The sequence below is a fragment of the Elgaria multicarinata genome, chromosome 5 (assembly GCF_023053635.1).
Source record: "Elgaria multicarinata webbii isolate HBS135686 ecotype San Diego chromosome 5, rElgMul1.1.pri, whole genome shotgun sequence".
Taxonomy (NCBI): domain Eukaryota; kingdom Metazoa; phylum Chordata; class Lepidosauria; order Squamata; family Anguidae; genus Elgaria; species Elgaria multicarinata.
Window position 1 is genome coordinate 51,728,984 of NC_086175.1, and position 22,666 is coordinate 51,751,649.

General features: G+C 41.9%; 1 protein-coding gene across 3 annotated transcripts in view; it reads right to left on the bottom strand.

The window, feature by feature from the left end:
- Positions 1–22,666, bottom strand: part of NLGN4X (neuroligin 4 X-linked) — a 218,376-nt gene that overhangs the window by 5,827 nt on the left and 189,883 nt on the right. For all 3 annotated transcript variants that reach the window (XM_063126348.1, XM_063126347.1, XM_063126349.1), the window contains 2 exons: positions 15,967–16,152; positions 8,137–8,926 (listed from right to left, as the gene is read on the bottom strand). In XM_063126348.1, coding sequence (XP_062982418.1) covers positions 8,137–8,926; positions 15,967–16,152 — 976 coding nt within the window. The remainder of the gene's footprint in view (positions 1–8,136; positions 8,927–15,966; positions 16,153–22,666) is intronic.

The following is a 22,666-nucleotide window of genomic DNA, read 5'->3' on the forward strand; positions in this document are numbered from 1 at the left end:
ATAATTCCAGTAATGCTTTTAGCTGTGTTATAAGATTTTCTGAGGCAGTATTTGCAATTTTTAGAATATCCATGAGCATAATTAAAGACTCCAAAAGTTCCTCCTTTGTTCAAAAGAGCGACTGTTTATTACTACAGGTTAACATTATTGCATGACCTCAGATATAAATTTCAAGTCCCTTTCAGTTTAAAAAGTTTGAAACCCCACCCCACCCCCATTCAATCCACGACAACATTAAAACTTCTATGTTCTCCAACATGGGGAGAATATCAGCTCATATAAGTCTTCTGTCTTGTGCTGATTGGAAAGGATGCAATTTGATTCTGTATTAGTATTTTTTGCACTTAGCTAAACCTTTCCTAGCAATATCCATTTCAAAAGCACTATTGTTGCCATTCTGTATAGGGTGACCATATGAAAAGGAGGACAGGGCTCCTGTATCTTTAACAGTTGTATTGAAAAGGGAATTTCAGCGGTGTCATTTGTATATATGGAGAACCTGGTGAAATTTCCTCTTCATTACACCAGTTAAAGCTGCAGGTGCCCTGCCCTCTTAACAAGTTAAGATATCAACCAAACCTAGTAAATAGTGAGATTATTAAGGCTAAATCTAGAAGTAAACTGCTCCAACACCAGCAAGATAAAACCTTAACAGAAGGTCACCTATAGTTCACATTATCAGAGATGTGGAAGATGAACCCACCCTAAGAAACATAATAGGGGCACCTCTATACTAGGGATGTGCTCCGCTTCTAATCGGACCGGAGAAGCAGGAGCGGAGCGGGGGGCTTCGCCTGCCCTTAAGGCGGAGTCGAAGAGGATTGGGGTGCCGGCGGATCGTGGCGAAGAGGATCGAGGTGAAGGCAGATCCTTTGCCTCGATCCAGAGCTCCACCGGAAAGGTAAGTGGGGTTTATCGGGCCCTGCCGCTGTCGCTGTCGCCCATGCGGCGACAGCGGCAGGGCCCGGTAACCCTCCCCGCCCTCCTCTCCCTTACCTGCCTCCGTCCGCAGTCCGTCAGACTTCCTGGTGGAACCGCGGGCTCAATTGAAGACGGCAACGGACCACGGACAGAGGCAGGTAAGGTCCCCCTCTCCCTTGGTCCCTTACCGGGCTCTGCCGCCGTTGCCACATGGGCGGCGATGGCGGCAGGGCCCGGTAACCCCCCCCTATGGGGGGGGGAACGGAGCTCCAATCCGGATCCGGAGCTCCGAGCGGAGCGGAGTGGGCACAGGCGGAGTGGGGGTGGGGCGGAGCGGCCCAATCTGAAAATGGCGGATCTGAAAGTGAAGTGGAGTGGGGGGTCCATGCACACCCCTACTCTATACTACCTTATAGGAAGCCACCTAACTTGAAGCAATTGTTGACCAGGGACAAAACCTCATCATTTGACTCAGAATAAACTATCAGACTTTGCAATAAACACCAGCTATGCTCATTAATTAACACCAGTGATAATGTAAGTGGACCCAATGGGGCTATGCACCACATCCAGGATGAATATACTTTTGCATCGTCAAATGTTATGCATTAAATCTCCTACATAAAGTGCCCCAAAGCCACTTTAATCAGCCAAACTGAACTACCTTTAAGACAAACATTAAATAGACACAAATCAGACATCAAGCACAAGAACATCAATAACTGTGCCAGTGAACAGTTTAACCACCCTGGACATATAATCAAGGACCTCACAATGGTAGTTTGAAGGAAATTAGAGACTCACCTGGAACATGAGTTTTCTGAATGATAAGGAAATCTGATTGCATTAATTAGGGATTCAATAGGGACAATGGTTTCTATGCACATTATAAAGACTCTTTGTGCACCTTGTGGTTTTTAACTGTCAGTTTAAGATAATGGAATGCTTGCTGCAGATCTACCTGTTTAACTGTTTTTTCAGGTGAAAACCTCTGGTTCCACTTATAGCATCTGATAAAGTGGGTTGTAATCCATGAAAGCTCATGTTAATTCATTAAAATACCTGAACTAAAACAGTTAGTCTATTTGTGTACCACATCTAACCCTTGAATGTGTAAACTGAAGGCTAACATGGTTATACTATAAAACAAAAACATAGACAAACATACTTGTATAGCTCACAAACATATGTACACTTGCTTTCTATTATTGTTCAGATTTTAATCAGTACTGTTCTGAAAAAGGATTGTAAATAAACATGATTTTTGGAAGTATATTAAAGAATAAAAGTGTGTGAGAGTGGTTTTCGGTGAGTGGAAGCAGAAATGGACATAGAGCATCAACCAATAGCTATTTTTGATTCTTAATGTCTGTTTCGTTCAACAGCCATTTCCTTTCATCACATCTCATGTTCTACCTTGTTATAGGTTGGAACATAAAATACAATATAAAAAATAGTGTGCCTTTTGTCATGTCATTTGACACCTGGTGATTTTGCAACATTGACCTGTCCTCGAAATCTAGTTCTGGTAGCGAGCCCATTAAACAGTGTGTGGTTTTTAAGCAGCAGGAGGCCTATGCCAATTAGGAGAGCAGTTTAGCCATTTCAAAGGATGCACTGAGTAGTAATTGTACAGTAAGCTCTTGGATACTGCTTCCTTGTGACAGTTACTCAGAACCAGAAAATGTCCAAAGTATTTTATTTTTGAAAATTGAAGCATGAAGTGTTAAAGACTCTGCTCCAGAGAGATTTGTCATTTTTCAGTCTCATGGCAGAAAATGCCCACTATGCTACAGGCAGCAAACCAGACAGAGCTAATTATATCCTAGAAAAGCCAGGGACTATGATGAGAAAAGGGTCCTTTCAGTAGTAGAAGCATAGCTTCCAATCCCTCTAAATGCAGCAGTCTGCATACATATCATTCTCTGGATGAGGAAGCTTTCGTACAATAAGCCCCATGCGTGTGGTTCCACTCCTGATTCTCCTTTCTGTTCTTGCCCCCATCAGCAAATCAGCAATACTGCGAATCAACTGCTAGGGAAAGGCATCAACGAACAGTTGTTAGTGACCCACCCACTGTTTTCTTCCCCCACCCTCCACAACCAGACGGTTGATTGATGCTATCACTGATTATCTGACCTGAGATACAGATGCACAAATCCAGCCAATGCATGTATGGCTGGACCAGCACTGTGAGTTTCTGTCTTAGAGCAAAATTCAGCTGAAAATGTCCCAAAATGAAGTTTAGTTTGCGAATTATTAAAGTGTATATAAATATAAAAAATACAAAGTTGATAAGAAAAAAATAAATTATCAGGTTCCTTCCTCTCTTCAGCTAATCCATGCTTGTCAGCTGAGGAGCAGAAGGGACCCAAGTTTCATCCCAGCTGTTCAAGGCTGCAGCTCTGCTGGGAGCTGTTCTCCACTCCCTCTCCCTTCACTGAGAGGATGGGGCTTTAGGGAGGAGGTGGAGCTTCAGAGAGTAGAGGAGCTCATTCTCACCCTTTGTGGGATGAATTTGGAGGCCTAGTGGGCCAACCTTTGCCTGTAGGCAATAGGTTCCCCATCCATGCTGTACAGGATTGCAGCTTATGCACCATGTTTTGGCATAACTCTTCATGAGGTTCTAGTTTAACCTCTAGTCTAAGAAGAATGTCACGGCCATGAAAGGTACGCTGCATTCATTTGAAAGTTTAAAAAGCTTAAACGAAAGCCATTATGCACCCTCATGTTAAGAGGGCTCCCAATGCCCAGGCTACTCCCAGCAGAAGTAAAACCATCTTCAGGGGGCTTAGAAGGACTAGGCTGTTGGGGTGACATCTTCAGGAAGGTCTTAGTTTAAAGAGTCAGACTGTAGTGTGCCCAGCAAGCACCGAGGTTAGACTGGATACATAGAATCATAGAATAGCAGAGTTGGAAGGGGCCTACAAGGCCATTGAGTCCAACCCCCTGCTCAATGCAGGAATCCACCCTAAAGCATCCCTGACAGATGCTTGTCCAGCTGCCTCTTGAAGGCCTCTAGTGTGGGAGAGCCCACATCCACCCTAGGTAACTGGTTCCATTGCCGTACTGCTCTAATAATCAGGAAGTTTTCCTGATGTCCAGCTGGAATCTGGCTTCCTTTAACTTGAGCCCGTTATTCCGTGTCCTGCACTCTGGGATGATCGAGAAGAGATCCTGGCCCTCCTCTGTGTGACAACCTTTTAAGTATTTGAAGAGTGCTATCATGTCTCCCCTCAGTCTTCTCTTCTCCAGGCTAAACATGCCCAGTTCTTTCAGTCTCTCTTCATAGGGCTTTGTTTCTAGACCTCTGATCATCCTGGTTGCCCTCTTCTGAACACGCTCCAGCTTGTCTGCGTCCTTCTTGAATTGTGGAGCCCAGAACTGGACGCAATACTCTAGATGAGGCCTAACCAGGGCCGAATAGAGAGGAACCAGTACCTCACGTGATTTGGAAGCTATACTTCTATTAATGCAGCCCAAAATAGCATTTGCCTTTCTTGCAGCCATATCGCACTGTTGGCTCATATTCAGCTTGTGATCTACAACAATTCCAAGATCCTTCTCGTTTGTAGTTTTGCTGAGCCAAGTATCCCCCATCTTGTAACTGTGCATTTGGTTTCTATTTCCTAGAAGTAGAATATGTGTACCCAGGACCTTTGCTTGTGAAAAATGCAGGATTTTGACCTTTTCTTTCTTTCATTCATTCTTTTGCAAGACAATATTTTGTCCTGATGCAATAATTTCCCTTTTCTTCTTAACCCCCCCAAAAACAAATACAAGATATGCATTGCAATTTTAAATCCAGAATCTTTAGATTATATTGCTTCTATTGATTCTACATGCTGTGATTTTCTTCATTAAGCATGATACTGTATACAAAACCTAAGCAAAATAAAAAAGATTCTAGTATTCCTCATTTTTCTTCAGAACAGGTGGGATTTCAAGGTCGCACAGTTCTAACCGCTTATTTTCAAATCAGAGCAAATCCAAAAGGGGAAATATTTGTTATAGTCAGTCTCATTTCTACCTAGTAATCATATTAACAGTTGGGTGCAAGGTAAAATGATTAATGACCCTTCCTAAACATTTCTGCTGTCTTTCAGAAGTACGGTCTAAATCCAGACCCAGGAGATTGTACCACTTTATGTACACCCGGCCGAAATTAGCTTTTGAGCAGGCGGTCTTTGGAAAACGGCTTGAAATTATGAGTAATACTGACAGATGGGATCATGAGGGAGCTTTTGTAATCCTTAGATAAATGCTGAAGTCTAACTTGTTAACACTCTGCAGGAATAATAATAACAGTAATATAAATAACAAGCAGAGAGAGCAGGTCTTGATGCCATGGGAATTGTTTTACATACATTTGAGCACCTACATGCTTGGTTTAACAGCTTTAATTATGTAAGGGAAAACCTGTTTTATAATTGCCGAGTTGAAAGTTCATGCCATGTGGTCCACCTTCCACTCCAATGTGACCAGTCACATTTGTTGTCTCCTGATCTGTCTGACCAACCCAGTGTCAAGAATTTTCCCACTGGCCAATAAATCTTAAATATCATTGCCTATTTGGTGCCACTGCCATAGTGTACACAGACAACATACAACAATGAACATGTGTAATCAAACTTCTGGGTTAATTTCCACTCCAATCTTAAGGGACGCTAATGTGAGCCCACCAAGTGCTCAACGCAGCAAACATCCATTAGTGTGTGTGTGTGTGTGTGTGTGAGAGAGAGAGAGAGAGAGAGAGAGAGAGAGAGAGAGAATTGTCTGCCCTATTAGATTTGGCTTCCCTACCCCCTTTGTGAAGGGCTCTTTCATTTTGCTGGGCTTGCTTCAAAACCTATTTTAAAAACCATGTTTAGGGTGCCTCTTCTGGGTCAGGCAATACTAGTCACTCCAAGTAATGGGGCATTATTGTTGTCGTTTTTAAATTAGGTAGCAATGTAGTTTCGGATCAGGGTGTCAATTGTACAATTCCAGTGAAAACAGTGGCACTCCTCTCCGATTTCAGAAATCCCTTCTCAGTTCCTTTTGAAGTATACAATTAATTGTGTGCTTTTGGGGGGAACCTTACACAGAGGATAGCCTGTAATTGTGTGGAGTATGCCTCTTGGCTTCTTAAATCTTGCGAGATCTGCTTAAACTCCTGAATGGGTCAGGACACTATGCATTCTCTAAACTCTCAGATATTGCTGCAGACCGTTTTCTGCACTGCAGTAGAGCCGCAGTGCTGAAAGCCCAGTTCTGCCATTAAACGTTCATTGGGAAGATTTATGGGCCCTTGGTGCACCACAAGGGCATTTATTTTAATTCAATACTCAGGCAAGAAAGGAGAAAGAAAAATCAAATTTCAAAAGCAAAACCAGACCAACAAACACGGCTTGCTATTTAGAGGGGGAAATACTGCATTTTTTTTTTTACACAAACCGTTTCCCCCAGCTTCATTAACAAGCAACTTGTATCCACTTGTACTGTTACGTGTCCTTATTTGCCTTTGGATGTACTTCTAAAAATATACAAGAAGTTTCTTCTTCATTTTAAAAGTCTACATATTAATTTTAATTCCATAAGCCTGGACGAAGAAAGGAACCTCTGCAATTCTTCCTAGAGGTATCTTTTCCCTATGGTCTTTTGGTTTTAAGAAAGGTATCTACTTAAATCTGTGGAGGAGACACAGTGGACTTGTTTGATCTACATCATACCTTCCTTTGCCTTCAACGTGCTTTATAGCCTTAACTTGAGGCCTAGGGCTTTCATGAACAGTCATGGCTTAATAACTGCACCATTTTTACATGAAACGGCAATGCATCTTTCATTACATTAGGTAGTAGGAGAATCCAATGGGCAAAAAGAGGTTTGAGAATAGACACAAAAGGTTTTAGATAACAAAACAATGGCTATTTATGAAGCAAAGGCAGATTAACTAGAAAGCTTGGCCAAGGCCGGATTAAGGCAGGCTGAGGCCCTAAACCATATCAAGATTCCAGGGCCCCATACCATTAAAATAAAGAGAAAAAGTATATTACATTATAATAGGATAGGTAATGAAAAGGTACAAGCCAGCGTAGGGAGTGCTTGTAGTTAAACAGTGTTAGACAGCTTTCTCTGAAGATGTGTATAAAAGGACTAATAAAGTAAGTTGATTTAAATTCCTTTTCAACTGTCTCAAATACTAAATGCTACATATTTCTCTATATTTTTTTTATTATTTATTTATTTATTTATTTATTACATTTCTATACCGCCCAATAGCCAGAGCTCTCTGGGCAGTTCACAATATAAGGCACTATATAAGGCATTCCTTCTGTAAGTCACACCAGACTTTCAAATATATTTAAGCCAAAGCAATTTCATTTTAGTTATCTCCAGCATATTTAGAGGACCCTCATAATATGAGGCCCTACGCCATGGCTTACTTGGCTTGTTCCTAAATCCGGCACTGGGTTTGGCATACCACACAGTTAAGTCTTTGTCATAGAGTCTATGTACACAACAAAGCTATATATTTGTTTGGATTCCTGGGTATTGTGCTTTGCTTACTGAAAATTCCTCAGTTCAACTTTACCATCCTCCTTCCAAAGGACTATAGTACCCATCACTTCCTGAAAATGAATGATGATTAAAGGAGTTTCTGGTCCCAGGTGCCTCTGTATGGTGTGGGTATCTGTCTGGGCTCAGCACACAATTTATTATTATTTATAATTTATTGCCGTTTTATACCGCCCAATAGCCGAAGCTCTCTGGGCAGTTTACAATTCTACACAGTACCAGGGGCTGGAGCTCCGCTGCTTCTCCTTTCACTGCTGTTGCTCTTCCTCACCACCACCTTCTATCCCTGCCTCTGGTAACATTGTTTTGGCGGAGGGGACCAGGGTAGCATTGGGTAGAGGAGGGCCTCTTGCCTCTGGCAGGCGCCCATGTGATGTAAACAGTCTGCATAACAGAAGAAGAATGACCAAGCGTATTATACCAGAGGGATTTGCAGGGCCAGAGAAGAATGTGACTGCTTCTCTATATTTTTACAAGTGCACAGGCAACATCCCCACATTCTTTGAATATAGCCTTGCTTAATTTTGCGAAGTAACATTCTGCAAAGTAATGACTGCCCACCCCACCAAATGGCAACATTTTATCTGAAGGCCGAATGCTCAGCCCTAGCGTTTTAGAAGAATGGCCCAGGCACAAACCTGCCGTGTGGCAACCTACCCAGTTTTGGCGAAGTTTGTCCAATACGTCATAACAACCGCACTGAGCATGACGTCATTCTTTGAAAAGTTGCAGTTGAACAATTCGGTCGGGCCAATCATGGGAATGCCGAACACATAAGGAACTTCATCGCCATGTGCCGAGTCAGCCCAGCTGGGTTTCATTTCACTCTGGCAGTGGTGATAAAATGCATAGAAGTATGTTGGGGAGCCATACTGGGCATGCAAATCAGCCGTGGCCACAGCTGGTGCGACCCACTGGTGATCCGTAAAGAGTGCGACCAAGGTCTTTCTTCGTGTTTCAGGATTCTCCTTGTCTGCCCAGTCAGTATACATGAACTTGATGGTCTCTCGCAGGGTATCTTTCCCTTCTGGATAACCATATAGATTGTCCACAAAATTGGATACAGAGAAATCAAAATCATTTGGAGAGACCCCCTCTTCATTATCCACAATGCCATCGACAAATTTTAAACCTTCCCCTTGGTTTACACCTAGCATTATGTCATAGTTGAGAAATTCTCCCTGCTCCATCAGAATCTGAGGATCATCTGGAATTACATCCCCATCAATCACAGGCCCAAAGGCAATGTGGTATGTAGCTGGCGTGATAGTTTGCTGAATGAGTTCTTTGTAGTTCTTATTCCGAAAGCATTCAACTAAGTCTGTAGTGTCCAACGTGTTGCAGCCCACTTTTTCTGCCAAAATTGCAGTGTACTTGGCAGGCTGGTAGTTCACTGCCCAGCTGGACAGGGCTGTTCCACTTTGTATGATTGCCTTTTGGAACAGACCTGCAGGTGCAAAAGTTAAAATTAAAATACATGAACAAGTAGCATTGACGAAGCAAAAGAATCTTTTCTGTTATCTAGAGGAAGTACATTCTAGTGAAGAGGAAATTTTATTCCATTTGTACAAAAATAAATCGCTTTAAATTCCATCTCCACCACTCCACCCTGGTAACTTTCCTTGACTAATCAACTCCTAGATAAATCCTTCCTAGTTCTTCATGTTCCTGCATATGAAGTATGAAAAATCCAGTGTGAATGTCTAGGGATAAAACACTGTTTCACAAATCTTCAGTACACCCATGTCCTCATTTACATGTGGATAAGAATCACAGTCTAGAACCCTGCCTGCATCAGATCAATGTATGGGTCCAAATGTTGTTGGTTTGTGTCACTGTGCAGCTCCTCAGAAATACAAATCAGACTTTAAACTTAAAAAAGGTTTTTGTGTTTGTTTTCCAAATCTCATGAGAATGAATCAAAATGATTTTTTGAAAACAGGATTCTCATTTAGACTTTTTAAAAAGCATTTGGGGATATTCCTGACATAATAAAAGTATCATACAAAATCAATTAATAATTCAGGGTTTTGGTTATTTTTAGAAAAAAGAGGATTAATTTTCTTATGATATGTATAATTATAAAGATCTTGTGCATTATCATCTAAAACTGTATATATAGTAGGGTGACCATATGAAAAGGAGGACAGGGCTCCTGTGTCAGTTGCATAGAAGTCTGACTCCTGTCCAGCTGGCCAGGCTTGGGCAGGGGTCAACTTTGGGGGCAGGAAGGAGCCAAACAGACATTGCACACATAAGAACATAAGAAGTGCCATGTTGGATCAGACCAAGGGTCCATCTAGTCCAGCACTCTGTTCACACAGTGGCCAACCAGCTGTCGACCAGGGATGAACAAGCAGGACATGGTACAACAGCATCCTCCCACCCATGCTCCCCAGCAACTGGTGCACTCAGGCTTACTGCCTCAAATACTGGAGATAGCACACAACCATCATGGCTAGTAGCAATTGATAGCCTTTGCTTCCAGGAATTTATCCAACCCCCTTATAAAGCCATCCAAATCGATGGCCATCACCATGTCTTCTGGTAGCTGATTGTCAAGTTGGGCAGCCAGTAAAAATCTGTCTAGGCCCTGCAAAGCATTTGAGGAAATAGGTACCACCCGGTAAAACTGGGTGGGAGTTTCTGCAGAGAACCCTGGAGCAAGAGCCTGTTCAGTGAGGGATGGGCTTCCCCTACCACCTGTGCAGGTGCAGCCTGTTTAAATCCCTCTATTCTAGGAAGGAAGGAAGGCCAGGCTACAAAAGAAGAGTACAGACAGGTGGCACAGAAGTGCCAAAATGGCGTCAGGAAGGCTAAAGCTGTGAATGAGCTGAGATTAGCGAGGGATGCTAAAAGCAATAAAAAGGCTTTCTTCAGATACGTGAGTAGTAAAAGACAGAGGAAAGAAATGGTGGTTCAACTGCTTAATGGGGATGGCAAATTGATAACAGATGACAAAGAAAAGGCTGAAGTGCTCAATTCCTACTTTGCCTCAGTCTTCTCCCAAAAGCGGGTCTATGACCTCCCTGGAAAAAGTGAAGCAGAAGTTGAGGGGGCAGGATTGCAATTTGAGATTGATAAACAAATGGTCAAAGAACACCTAATTTCCTTGAATGAGTTCAAATCTCCAGGGCCCGATGAACTGCATCCTAGAGTAATGAAGGAGCTAGCAGAAGAACTCTCAGAATCTTTGTCTATTATCTTTGCAAAATCATGGAAGACGGGTGAGGTGCCGGATGACTGGAGGAGGGCTAACGTTGTCCCTATCTTCAAAAAGGGCAAAAAGGAGGAACCTGGGAACGACAGACCAGTCAGTCTGACATCCATCCCTGGGAAAATTCTGGAGCAGATTATAAAGAAGTCAATCTGTAAACACCTTGAAATCAATGGAGTGATTTCAAATCCTGGCAGACTAATTTGATCTCATTTTTTGATAGGATAACCTCCCTTGTGGACTGTGGAATGCTGTGGATGTCATATATCTTGACTTCAGCAAAGCTTTCGACAAAGTGCCCCATGATATTCTGATTAACAAACTAGCTAAAAGTGGGCTAGATGGAACAACTATTAGGTGGATTCACAGTTGGCTACAGAATCGGACTCAAAGAGTACTTATCAATGGAACCTTTTCAAACTGGGGAGAGGCAACGAGTGGGGTACCACAGGGCTCAGTCCTGGGCCCAGTGCTCTTCAACATTTTTATTAATGATTTGGACAAGGAAGTGCAGGGAACGCTGATCAGATTTGCAGATTACATAAAATTGGGTGGGATAGCTAATACCCTGGAAGACAGAAGCAAACTTCAAAGTGATCTTGATAGGCTGGAGTGCTGGGCTGAAAACAACAGAATGAAATTTAATAGAGATAAATGCCAAGTTCTACATTTAGGAAATAGAAACCAAAGGCACAGTTACAAGATGGGGAATACTTGGCTCAGCAATACTACAAATGAGAAGGATCTTGGAATTGTTGTAGATCGCAAGCTGAATATGAGCCAACAGTGTGATATGGCTGCAAGAAAGGCAAATGCTATTTTGGGCTGCATTAATAGAAGTATAGCTTCCAAATCATGTGAGGTACTGGTTCCTCTCTATTCGGCCCTCGTTAGGCCTCGTCTAGAGTATTGCGTCCAGTTCTGGGCTCCACAATTCAAGAAGGATACAGACAAGCTGGAGCGCGTTCAGAGGAGGGCAACCAGGATGATCAGGGCTCTGGAAACAAAGCCCTATGAAGAGAGACTGAAAGAACTGAGCATGTTTAGCCTGGAGAAGAGAAGATTGAGGGGAGACATGATAGTACTCTTCAAATACTTAAAAGGTTGTCACACAGAGGAGGGCCAGGATCTCTTCTCGATCCTCCCAGAGTGCAGGACACGGAATAACGGGCTCAAGTTAAAGGAAGCCAGATTCCAGCTGGACATCAGGAAAAACTTCCTGACTGTTAGAGCAGTATGACAATAGAATCAGTTACCAAGGGAGGTTGTGGGCTCTCCCACACTAGAGGCATTCAAGAGGGGACAACCATCTGTCAGGGATGCTTTAGGGTGGCTTCCTGCATTGAGCAGGGGGTTGGACTCGATGGCCTTGTAGGCCCCTTCCAACTCTGCTATTCTATGATTCTATGATTCTATGATTTAATGGAGCTACAATGCTCTGTTGAGGCTGCACCCAAAACCTCTGGTGGGATTGAAGGTTCCTTCCCACAAAGGAATTTCTCATCCCAAGGGCCTTCTACAGTGGGTGGGAGTGGTGATCAGAATATTTTGCAGGTGAGCTGTCCATAAAGGACAATCGTTTAGTGGAAGGGCTGTATGAGGGCAGTTTCAATTTGAATGCAGGCCTTCTCTATTTGAAGGGTTGCCCATTCCAAGCCTACTTTAAAGATGTAAACAGCAACAAGAGTAATGGTCATCAACTTGCCCATCAACAGTTAGCCCCTGGAGAACACACTAAGCGGATACACAGGTTATCTGATCACACTCTTCTCACTATAGTGTATTGTATTTCTGTTTAAAGTAATTATTTCTAAATTGGCATCTATACGTATAAACAAACATGTGCAAAATTTATCCAAATTATGTTCTTCTCCCCAACTCCTTTTCTTTTTCTTCTTGGTGACATATTCCCTGTTTTTTTGAGGGTGCTGCATATGTGGGCATCTTAATTCTGGCAAAAGACTTTATATGAATGACAGCCACAAGCAATATTTTCTTCGGTATGTGACTGCCTTGTGCAAACGAAAAAATGGTACTTCTTCTGTTTCACAGAAGCCATGCATCATGTAATTTGGAAAATTATGCTGCACCAAAATCAATTTAATAGGTTTGAATTCCAGGAGTGTTATTCTGCAAACTCATTTCTCATTACTTGGATGGGAGTTTCTTCATTTAATCATTGACCACATTAATAACTTATTTTTTTTCTAAACGAACTGGGAATTTGGGGTCAGATTTAGTAACACAGTGCAACTTTTCTTCTATGCTCCAGTGATGTGAAGCAACCTGAAGCTGGTCCAGAGTTGTTCTGCATCACTAAAGCACAGCACAGCAGATGGAATTTTTTTTGTTAAAGGTCTATCCCAGATGACTTGAATTTCAGGTGCGAAAACTAAAGACTCTAATAAAAACACACACAGGTAGAATGCATTGCCTAGGAAAACAGTATAAGAACTCCACAAAAATGGGGGAAACTTCTCAAAACAATGTGATTAATCCCCTTTTTAACCTAGCAATGAAATCATAACATAATGAACCCTGAATTTTGTTTGACCATGACTCATAAAATGTGTATTTCCTTCTCTGCTGTGGCTGGTTGTAGAATGAGCTCTCTAAAGAGATTCGCCGGGCACCTACACTATACTCTTAGACACCAGGTAAAGACCTTTTTATTTTCTCAGTATTTTAACAGTGTAGCAACTTTATTTTAACTTTGCTGTTTTAAATTTGTATTTTAAATCTGTATTAATTTCTGCACTGCTGCTTGGTTGTATCCTGGCTGTGTTTTTATATTTTATTTTATATTATGCTTTTAGAATCATAGAATCATAGAATAGCAGAGTTGGAAGGGGCCTACAAGGCCATCGAGTCCAACCCCCTGCTCAATGCAGGAATCCACCCTAAAGCATCCCTGACAGATGGTTGTCCAGCTGCCTCTTGAATGCCTCTAGTGTGGGGGAGCCCACAACCTCCCTAGGTAACTGATTCCACCGTCGCACTGATTGTTTTATATTTTGAATGGTTTTTGTGGTTTTAATTTTTGTAAACTGCCCAGAGAGCTTCGGCTATTGGGCAGTATAAAAATGCAATAAATAAATAAATAGGAGTTTGCTAGGTCGCTAGTGGCATTGCGAGCTAGATTCTAATTAGCAAAGGGAATACAGGTGGGAAACGCTGTTCAAATGGAACGTAACAGATGCTTTAACGGTGCTAGGAAAGGAAAGGAACCTCTCGTGCAAGCACTGAGTCATTACTGACTCTTGGAGGGACGCCAGCTTTCGCTGATGTTGTCTTGGCAGGCCTTATAGCGGGGTGGTTTGCCGTTGCCTTCCCCGGCTGTTATTACCTTTCCCCCAGCTGACTGGGTACTCATTTTACCGACCTCGGGAGGATGGAAGGCTGAGTTGACCCGAGCCGGCTGCCTGAAACCAGCTTCCGCTGGGATCGAACTCAGGCCGTGGGGAGAGTTTAGGCTGCAAAAACTGCTGCTTTACCGCTCTGCGCCACACGAGGCTCATTAACGGTGCTAACAAAATATCTATTATGGGATCTCCTGATGTAGTCCATAGGTGCCTATGTGCCCATACAGCCACGCTGTGGTGCCCATGCGCCTTATCTTTATTATTATTTTTAAATCCCTCCCAGCAGCTGGGTGAACATGGCCCCAGAAGCATTCTGAAGAAATTAAGATAGTTGGATGGTTGGATGGCTGGAGAATGAGCCTGTCTAAAAAGAAGAGAAACCCTTCCCACTAGTGCCTAGTAAGATACGGCAGAGAGTTCCATAGAGTTCTGTGGGGGATGTTGGGAAGGACTTGCAGAGTTACGGGGAACAGGAAAACAGCAGACAGAGTCATGGAGTATTGGCTGGAGATCAACAGGGGACTTGGGGGACCAGCAGGAAGTGCTGTGGGGCTGGGGAGGATTAGGGGCTGGCAGAGTGCAGGAGAAAGAGGTAGAGTGCTCGATGTGCATGTGCACACATGCGTGGATGACTGAAAGAGGTAGAGTGCTCGATGTGCATGTGCACACATGCGTGGATGACTGAAAGAGGTAGAGTGCTCGATGTGCATGTGCACACATGCGTGGATGACTGAAAGAGGTAGAGTGCTCGATGTGCATGTGCACACATGCGTGGATGACTGAAAGAGGTAGAGTGCTCGATGTGCATGTGCACACATGCGTGGATGACTGATGACCCGGGGTCGAGATAGGATGTGCACGGAGGGCTTCTGATCTCCGGGGAGAGAAAGAAAGAGTATGTGGGGTTTGCTGATTACAGAAGGTAAACGATCCGTTTTGGAGTCAATTCCATAAGAATTAATTTAGGGCAATGAATTGTGGGTGATCTTCCTATTGCTTTTAATAAATGAATTCATTCAGATGTGATTTGGGGAAATTACTTGGATCCCTTTCTGTAAAATGGGCACTTGGTTGTGCATTGTGGGACGTAAATATTTGGTTTGCCATTTGGACATCACACCTAGCCTCTACTTTGTATTCATTTTTTTGGAGGGGGAGGGCAACTTACTTGACTCAGAGCCTTAGTGATTTGTCTTCACATTTCACAGAAGGAAAACGGACTATTTTGTTGCGATATAGGTGGGCCACATATGTATTATGTCCTTTGGGCATCAGACACAATCTGTGCCTTGTACTCAGTATCGTGGGCAAGGTTTTGTTCGTTTGTTTGTTTTCTCTCTAAGCCTCAGCACTTGCCTTCTCAGTTTTCCTTCTGTGAAATAAGTATTCTGATTTATGAAGTTAAACGTGAGGCTTGGAATTTGGGGCTCAAAACCAGCTTCTGGCATTTAACCCATTTCTTGAGGTACAGATTCTCCATCCTTTCTTAGTAGCCAGCTCCCCCACCCCACCCCCATGCCAGCTGGTTTGTGACTAGTCATGCCCCCCATTGCAGCCATTTTGTGATATTGCTCATGGCAGTTTATCACATTTCCAAATGTACCCACTGGCTCAAAAACATTGGGAACCCCTGATCTATTTTTAACATAAAAATGGATTTAAGTAGACTAAGCTGTCTAAATACTATTTAAGCTTATAGAGAGTTTTGTATTTTCTGCAGAATGTTTGTCCTGACGCCACATTAAAATTACATTCTCAACTGGGTTATTTTTTAAACAACAACAACAACCCTGAATTAAAGTACTAGAAGAGCAGACATAATACCTTGGGTGTTCCACTATTTTTTGTGATTCTCTATTAAATTATATATTTTTAAATTCCTTGTATTTAGCTAAGGAGGACTATTACCTTCTGAATAGTGAGACAGTGTCAGTAGACTAACACAGGATGCTCCTGCCCCTGATCCAAAAATAGTAACCCTTTTTGGGTCTCCTCCAAATGATCCAATATTTTCTTCAATCCATCGCAAAGCTTGGATTTGGTCAAGCAATCCATAATTGCCTTTTGCAGCTTGATCTCCAGTGCTCAGAAAACCTATCAGGCAAACAGAGACAGAGAGAGGAGGGGGGAGAGGGAGAAGAAGGAGAGAAAAGGGGGGGGAGGAAAGGATAATTTTAGCTCATCAGTCATGGAATTGGTTATAGGGCATGCACATATTCACAATGACATATTTCCTTCTTCCTCTTTCCAGTTTTTGAAAGGTCATGGTCCTAGTTAAATATCTTTAATACCAGCTTGGAGAACACAACATTTTTTTTCCAGTTGCAGAGGATTTCAGAAATGTGGGAGTCCTTACTCCTTGTTTTTCCATATACTTTTGTACACAGCAAGATAGAAAAATTAAGCAACTCAGGCTTTTATTTCTGTTTTTAAAAACCTTCCAACCCTTATTGAATAACCATATTGAAAAAGCCCTTAACAAAACTCCAAAGGGAAAACAATAATGTAATTTTGAATTCTGTATGGACTGCACAAAGATAAAATTAGGATACCAATTTTCAACAGAGTTGCTTTCCATAGTAATCCAGATGCATTTACCCCAATTCAAATTGGCTGTACTGACGGTTCACACATGGCAAAATGTAAATGTACATGCAGTGTTTTAAGTGTACATTTCACATGCAATAAGAGACATTTGTATGTTTGTGAACAGTGTGGCATACTGAAGCTCCCTGCAGTAGGTAACGTAAGTTGTTTCTATATATGTGCAGAAAGGTCCTTATTGCGGTGAGTGGAGGCAAGAAATAAAGAGACGACACCAAGTATTGGATTTGAACTGGGCCACATTTTATTAAGTGATCTGCAAGGGGGAAATTCCTATATAAAGGGCATCGTCAATCAGGCCTCTTGACAGGCCTTTTCCTCATTTGGGCGAGCCGTTCGCCACCTGTGGATTGGTGCCTGGGACTTCGCCATCCCACAGGCTTCCCCTTATGGGGTAGGAAGACCTTCAGGTGTCGCTCCAGCACAGGCCACCTGGCTCTGAGTGAGAGAGGAGGGTCGGCCTCAGAGGTAACCCTTATCTCTCCTGCCAGGCCGCTAGGCTCAAAGCAGGGAGCCTCAGGAGTTACCCCTCACCTCAACAGTGCCTGTGAATGCTCACTGCCCCATTAACCCTCTCAGGATGCCCTTACCTACCGCCCTAAATCAAATGTGACCGAATTATTAACATGAACCAATTAACCTATTTAATACTCCCAAGCTGTTCTACAGTATGGAGTATGTGAAAAACTCTTGGCCAAATTAGGACAAGAGCAAAAAAATCCTACTCGGCCCTCTAATGGCGACCAGCAAGCTCATACTGCCTACAGGGTGGGAGAGAGGGAGCTGCGCGACAAAAGAGGAAATTGGGAGGGAAAACAGCTGTTTTCTTTCCTCTCATCCCCTCCCGGCCACGTGACCCAGCCTGTTTGCCAGTCATTGACTGGCTTCAGTGTCTCCTCTTGGCCCCACCCACAACAGCCCCCCCCACGCCCAGGCTATGCCGGGCGTGGCAGGATGGCGTTAATGAGATGAAAGAAATAGCCCATTGACAAAGGAAATATGATGACAACATCTGCTAAGAAAAGTAATATTACATACTTCCCCATCCTCCCATACACACACACATGTGTGCGCACACACACACACACACACACACACAATAGTACAAAGGATTTTTTTATGACAAGGGAAATAGATGACTCTTGGTCTGGGCATTGAGACTTCACAGAACAAATCTGCTTTAGCTCTTTGAAGATGTACAAAACCTATGCTGCTATCCACCCCTCCTTACCCCCATGTACTCTTATATCTACGTATCAGATGTTAGAAATGAAATGCACCAGCCTTGCAGGGGGGCCGTGCAACTCCGAATGCCATCAATTACATGTGATTTGCTTTGTTTAGTTTTGCTCTGTTTTGCTGAAAGCAGCTTACCTGAAATATTAAATTAGTTCACATTGAGTGGAACAATTTGGATTCTATGCCCACGATGTCCACATTTACCATTTTGATGCACCTGTCTCCAAGCCTGATTTTTAACTGCATAGAACTTATCTCAGCAAATCGTTTACAAAAAGCTATATAACAGTGCAACATTCTTAGTATATCAAGCTCCCGCTTGAAATATTTGTAAGGGCAAAAGAGTGTCAGCCATTAGCATTTGTAAATGACCATCAAGACGAAGCTGTCGGCTAAGACCTATAGGGATTCATGGGCCAGAAAGGTGGCCTTTTCGTTCCTGAAAGATATTAAAGCATTTGGAATAAAAGAGGAGAACCCCGTACACATACATTTCTCACTTATCTCAATAAAATATATAATTTCTTTGATAGTTTTATATACCAATGAACATATTTAAAAATATATCTCCCTATATATTCTAGAGATGGGTGAGAAATCTCTCTGTGTGTATGAAAGATAGATTAGCAACAGAGTAATTTCAAAATATATTTAGAGCAAAATATTTCATCTTCTGATCTCATCAGTAGATGAAATTTTAATCAGTAGATGAAAATTCCTAAGAACAAAAAACAAAACAAAAACAGGTATGAGTGGTGTAAAACTTATGAATCTGAAAAATTTCTTGCAGTTTGTTTTTAGTCCGAATTTACTCCAGTTCAGAGCTCCTGGAACCAAACGCAGGGACAAATACAACCTCTGGTCTGAAGTCTGTCCATATTCGAGTTTGCAATGTGATACACAACAAAAAGGGCATTTGAAAAAATGTGTACATTGAAAATGGGCATGAAACATGCACACATTTGATTTAGTCAATGAGAGAAAAATGCATCCATTTGAAAAATGCACACAATGGATATGTACTAATGTTTGTGCAACCTCAGACCAGCCCACCACACAAACATACACACATAGATAAAGCTCATAATCCAATATGGGCACAAGTTGGAATAAGCAATAAGGTGGAAATCAGAGAATTATACTGAATTTGGCTGGCTAGGCCTGATCGAAGGCATAAGCCAAAACATCTGATGGGCCACAAGTTGCCCTCCCCTGTCGTAGAGAAATCTAATTTAGTCTGTTTGTTTTTACTTGTATTTTGTAAACAACAAAGCTAGAAACCTTTTCTTCTTCAAATATTTGCCCAGAAATATTTGAGAGGAAAAATTAAAGCACACTTAATGGCTTGGTATGCATTAAGCTGCATTGTGTGCTGGTGCATGCTGGACACACTTTGCCTAAATACCCACCTAGGATGAGCTTGTCATGTCATCCTAACCTGGGCTTGTCATGGCATCCAAACAATCCTCAAATAACCCAACAACAGAGTTATTTGAGAGTTGTTTTCCCCTCAAACAAGCCATGCTGCCCAGGTTCTGATGACACGACAAGCCATGTCCAGGTGGGTAATTAGGAAAATGGCCCCTAGCACATGTCACAGCTTAAACAAACCACTGTGGCTTGTTTGAGCCATGGTGACCGTGTAAACTGGGCCAATTAAGAGCTCCGGCTATTGGGCGGTATAGAAATGTAATAAATAAATAAATAAATACATTACGTAGATTTTTTATTTGAAAAATTGCAAAAAAATAAAGATAATAGCATGTACTTCCCTTATAATGTTTAATTTAGGAAGAAACAAAGGTACTGAAAACACTAATTAATTTTAGCAAACTAAAAAACTGTGATATGCTAACAACTGTTCATCAATTTTATCTCTCTTCCACTAAGGTTGTTGGGGCACCTTCAGTTTTACTGTCACTATTTATGAGATCCATTTCACCCTGAGATATATATGTATTTCAATGATATACATGTATGCTAGGGATAATCACCTGATAGTTTATTTATTTATGTATTTTTTTTATATACCACCCAATAGCCAAAGCTCTCTGGGTGGTTCACAAAAAATAAACATTTATTACAAGTTTGAAATTGCCAAGCTTGTCTCATTCATTTTTACCATGAAACTTATGAAATTGAAAAATTTAAGTGGGAAAATTTCCATCCCACATCACTACTTACAAGCAACTTCATCCACCTAATGTCCTACTGCATCAATCTAGCCCAAACCACCTGTGACCCACTGCCAATGCCAGCCCATAACACTTCGCTGCCTGAAGCAAAGCCTAACTGCATTGCCCCCACTTGGACCAATGCTTGCTGCATCGTTCAGACACCAGATATTCAAACTGTCGGAGAGGAATGGAATCCATACTATCTTTGTAGATTTAAAATGGAGCCTGATATTACAACAACAACAACAGCAACAACAGATTTTTCCATAGAGGATTGTTAAAAAGAAGCTGGTTAGCTCTGCCAGATGCTGGCGATTTAATGAGAACAATGGCTCATGGAGACATACGATGTGGTCATCTCCTGTAGTGGCTTCCTTTTGGTTGGAAGTCATTGCTCATACAAAATTTGAGGCTTCAGAAACCACCCAAAAAATGAGAACAAGGCTTCCAATGGGAGACAAAGTCCAAAGATGTCTTCTGAGTTGGGCTAGGCAATGTGGGGTCTTTGCCCTGTGAAGTGTACCCCTGCCACTTCAAAAGCAAACAAAGAAGCACTTTTTTTTACAAGTAGTTGGGATTGCTTTGAAATAGTTTTTTGTTAGTGCTGGAAACTGGGTTCAAAGAATGTGTTTATTGTGTTGGGATTAGACTCCACCGCTGCCTTGTACCCACTCTTTTGGACAGGTTACTTGTTCTTTACAATGCCTCTCATGGCATCCATTTTGTGATGGTGCCCAGGACATTTTCTCAAATTGCCAAATATGCCCATGGCCTACCCCTGCTTTAGAGAGCAATTCTTTACACACTGATCTGGGAGTAAGCCCTATTGAACTCAATGAGATTTACTTTTTAATAGACATGGACAGCATTGTGCGGCTAAAATAGTTTGACAATTAACATTTGGAGCGGTAACACATTCCAAGTCTTGAATTCTGAATCTTAAGATTTTCAGTTCCTATCCAATGTACTAAAAGGTGATTGAGACCACCATCAGTGACTGCCTCATGTTTAACAAATGAAGCTCCCCCCCACCCTTCCATAGTTCTCTGCTGATCCTCATTAACTGCAAGAGCAAGTTTTCTTAATTTAAAAACTAATCATCAAGGCAAAAGAGTCAGTCTCATCTGACACCAAATGAATGAACAAATATTTCTTCTCTTGATGAGGATATGCAGCCTTTCATGCTTTGAATACCAGATCATACTATTTGCCAAAAGCCATTTTAGAGTCAAGGCAAGGATTATCTGTTCAAACTCAAACATAAGAAGTAGAACAGTTCCTACTTGTATTAACAAATGTGAAGAGTTTGAAATGCATCATCAAGGGCTACTAAATACTTTTCAGTCCGGAAGACTATGGGCCGTATCCAGCCTACCTGGGCACCACCAGTAGCGCAATGGGGAGACTGTGGTTCTAAAAGCAACCACAAACAAGCAAAAACACTCATTTCAGGAATAGGGCAGGTCAGTAAAGCTTGCAGAAGGAAGTTCTGCTGACCTGTCTCATTCCGGAAACAAGCATTTCTGAGATTTCATTTTGAAGCACTAGCTTTCCGTTGCATGAGTGGTGAGTCCTGCTTACACAACAGATCCAGTGGGAGCGCAGTTACAATATTGGATGGATGGAGGATGTGGCCATTCCACAGAACACTGTGGGCAATCACAGTTGCCTCCTGATTGCCCTGCGTCATCTCAGGACCGTCAGAGAGGGGGACCCAGCAGTCACATAGGCAGTGGTGGCCCTGGCTCCTTATAATGCTAGTTCTAGACTAACGAAGTCTCTCCCCCTCCCACTTTTCTCAGTGCAAGCTGGAGTGCATAGTATAAGTAAAAGATGTGAAACTTCCACGAAAGAGAAAGAAAAGCTTTCATCTAATAAGACAACATATTCTCTGAAAGTATAATGCTGGAACATTATAATGCTGGAACATTTTTTTGAATGTGTTTTAATCCTCATTCTTTTAAAATGATTTATTTCAAGAACAAAGAACCATGACAATTCCTCTATCCATTTCCAAGACAAAATGATCAAGAATTATATCACTGTAGAAGAACTTACTCTTTTTCTTCACACTTCAGCCCGAGGCTGAGACACTATGGCTGCCTCCCTATCAAATCAATTTTAAGTCTGGCAGAAATTTTGTTCTGACTTTATACTGTTAGTTTTACCCTACCCAGTGCCTGTTTACCCTACCCTGTGCCTGTTTGCATTCTCTTCCCCTCCTTATTGTTTTATTATGGTTTTATTAGAATGTAAGCAGGATCTTGCTATTTACTGTTTTACTCTGTACAGCACCATGTACATTGATGGTGCTATATAAATAAATAAATAAATAAATAAATAAATAAATAAATAAATAATAATAATAAATTCAGCACTGAATCTCTCTCCATTTCTTCTGCTTTTTCTGCGTGCGTGCATCTGTTTTCCCCTTCATTTTTATCACATGACCTTATGCATCCCAAACCACAAAGTAGCCAAAGGCTACAAATGGATCTGGGACCCCAAGTTTATTCCTTTTGCTACTGTTATCACATTAGTCATTTTTCAGATGTCAGCAGTGGCTTTTAAAAAATTTAATACTATAT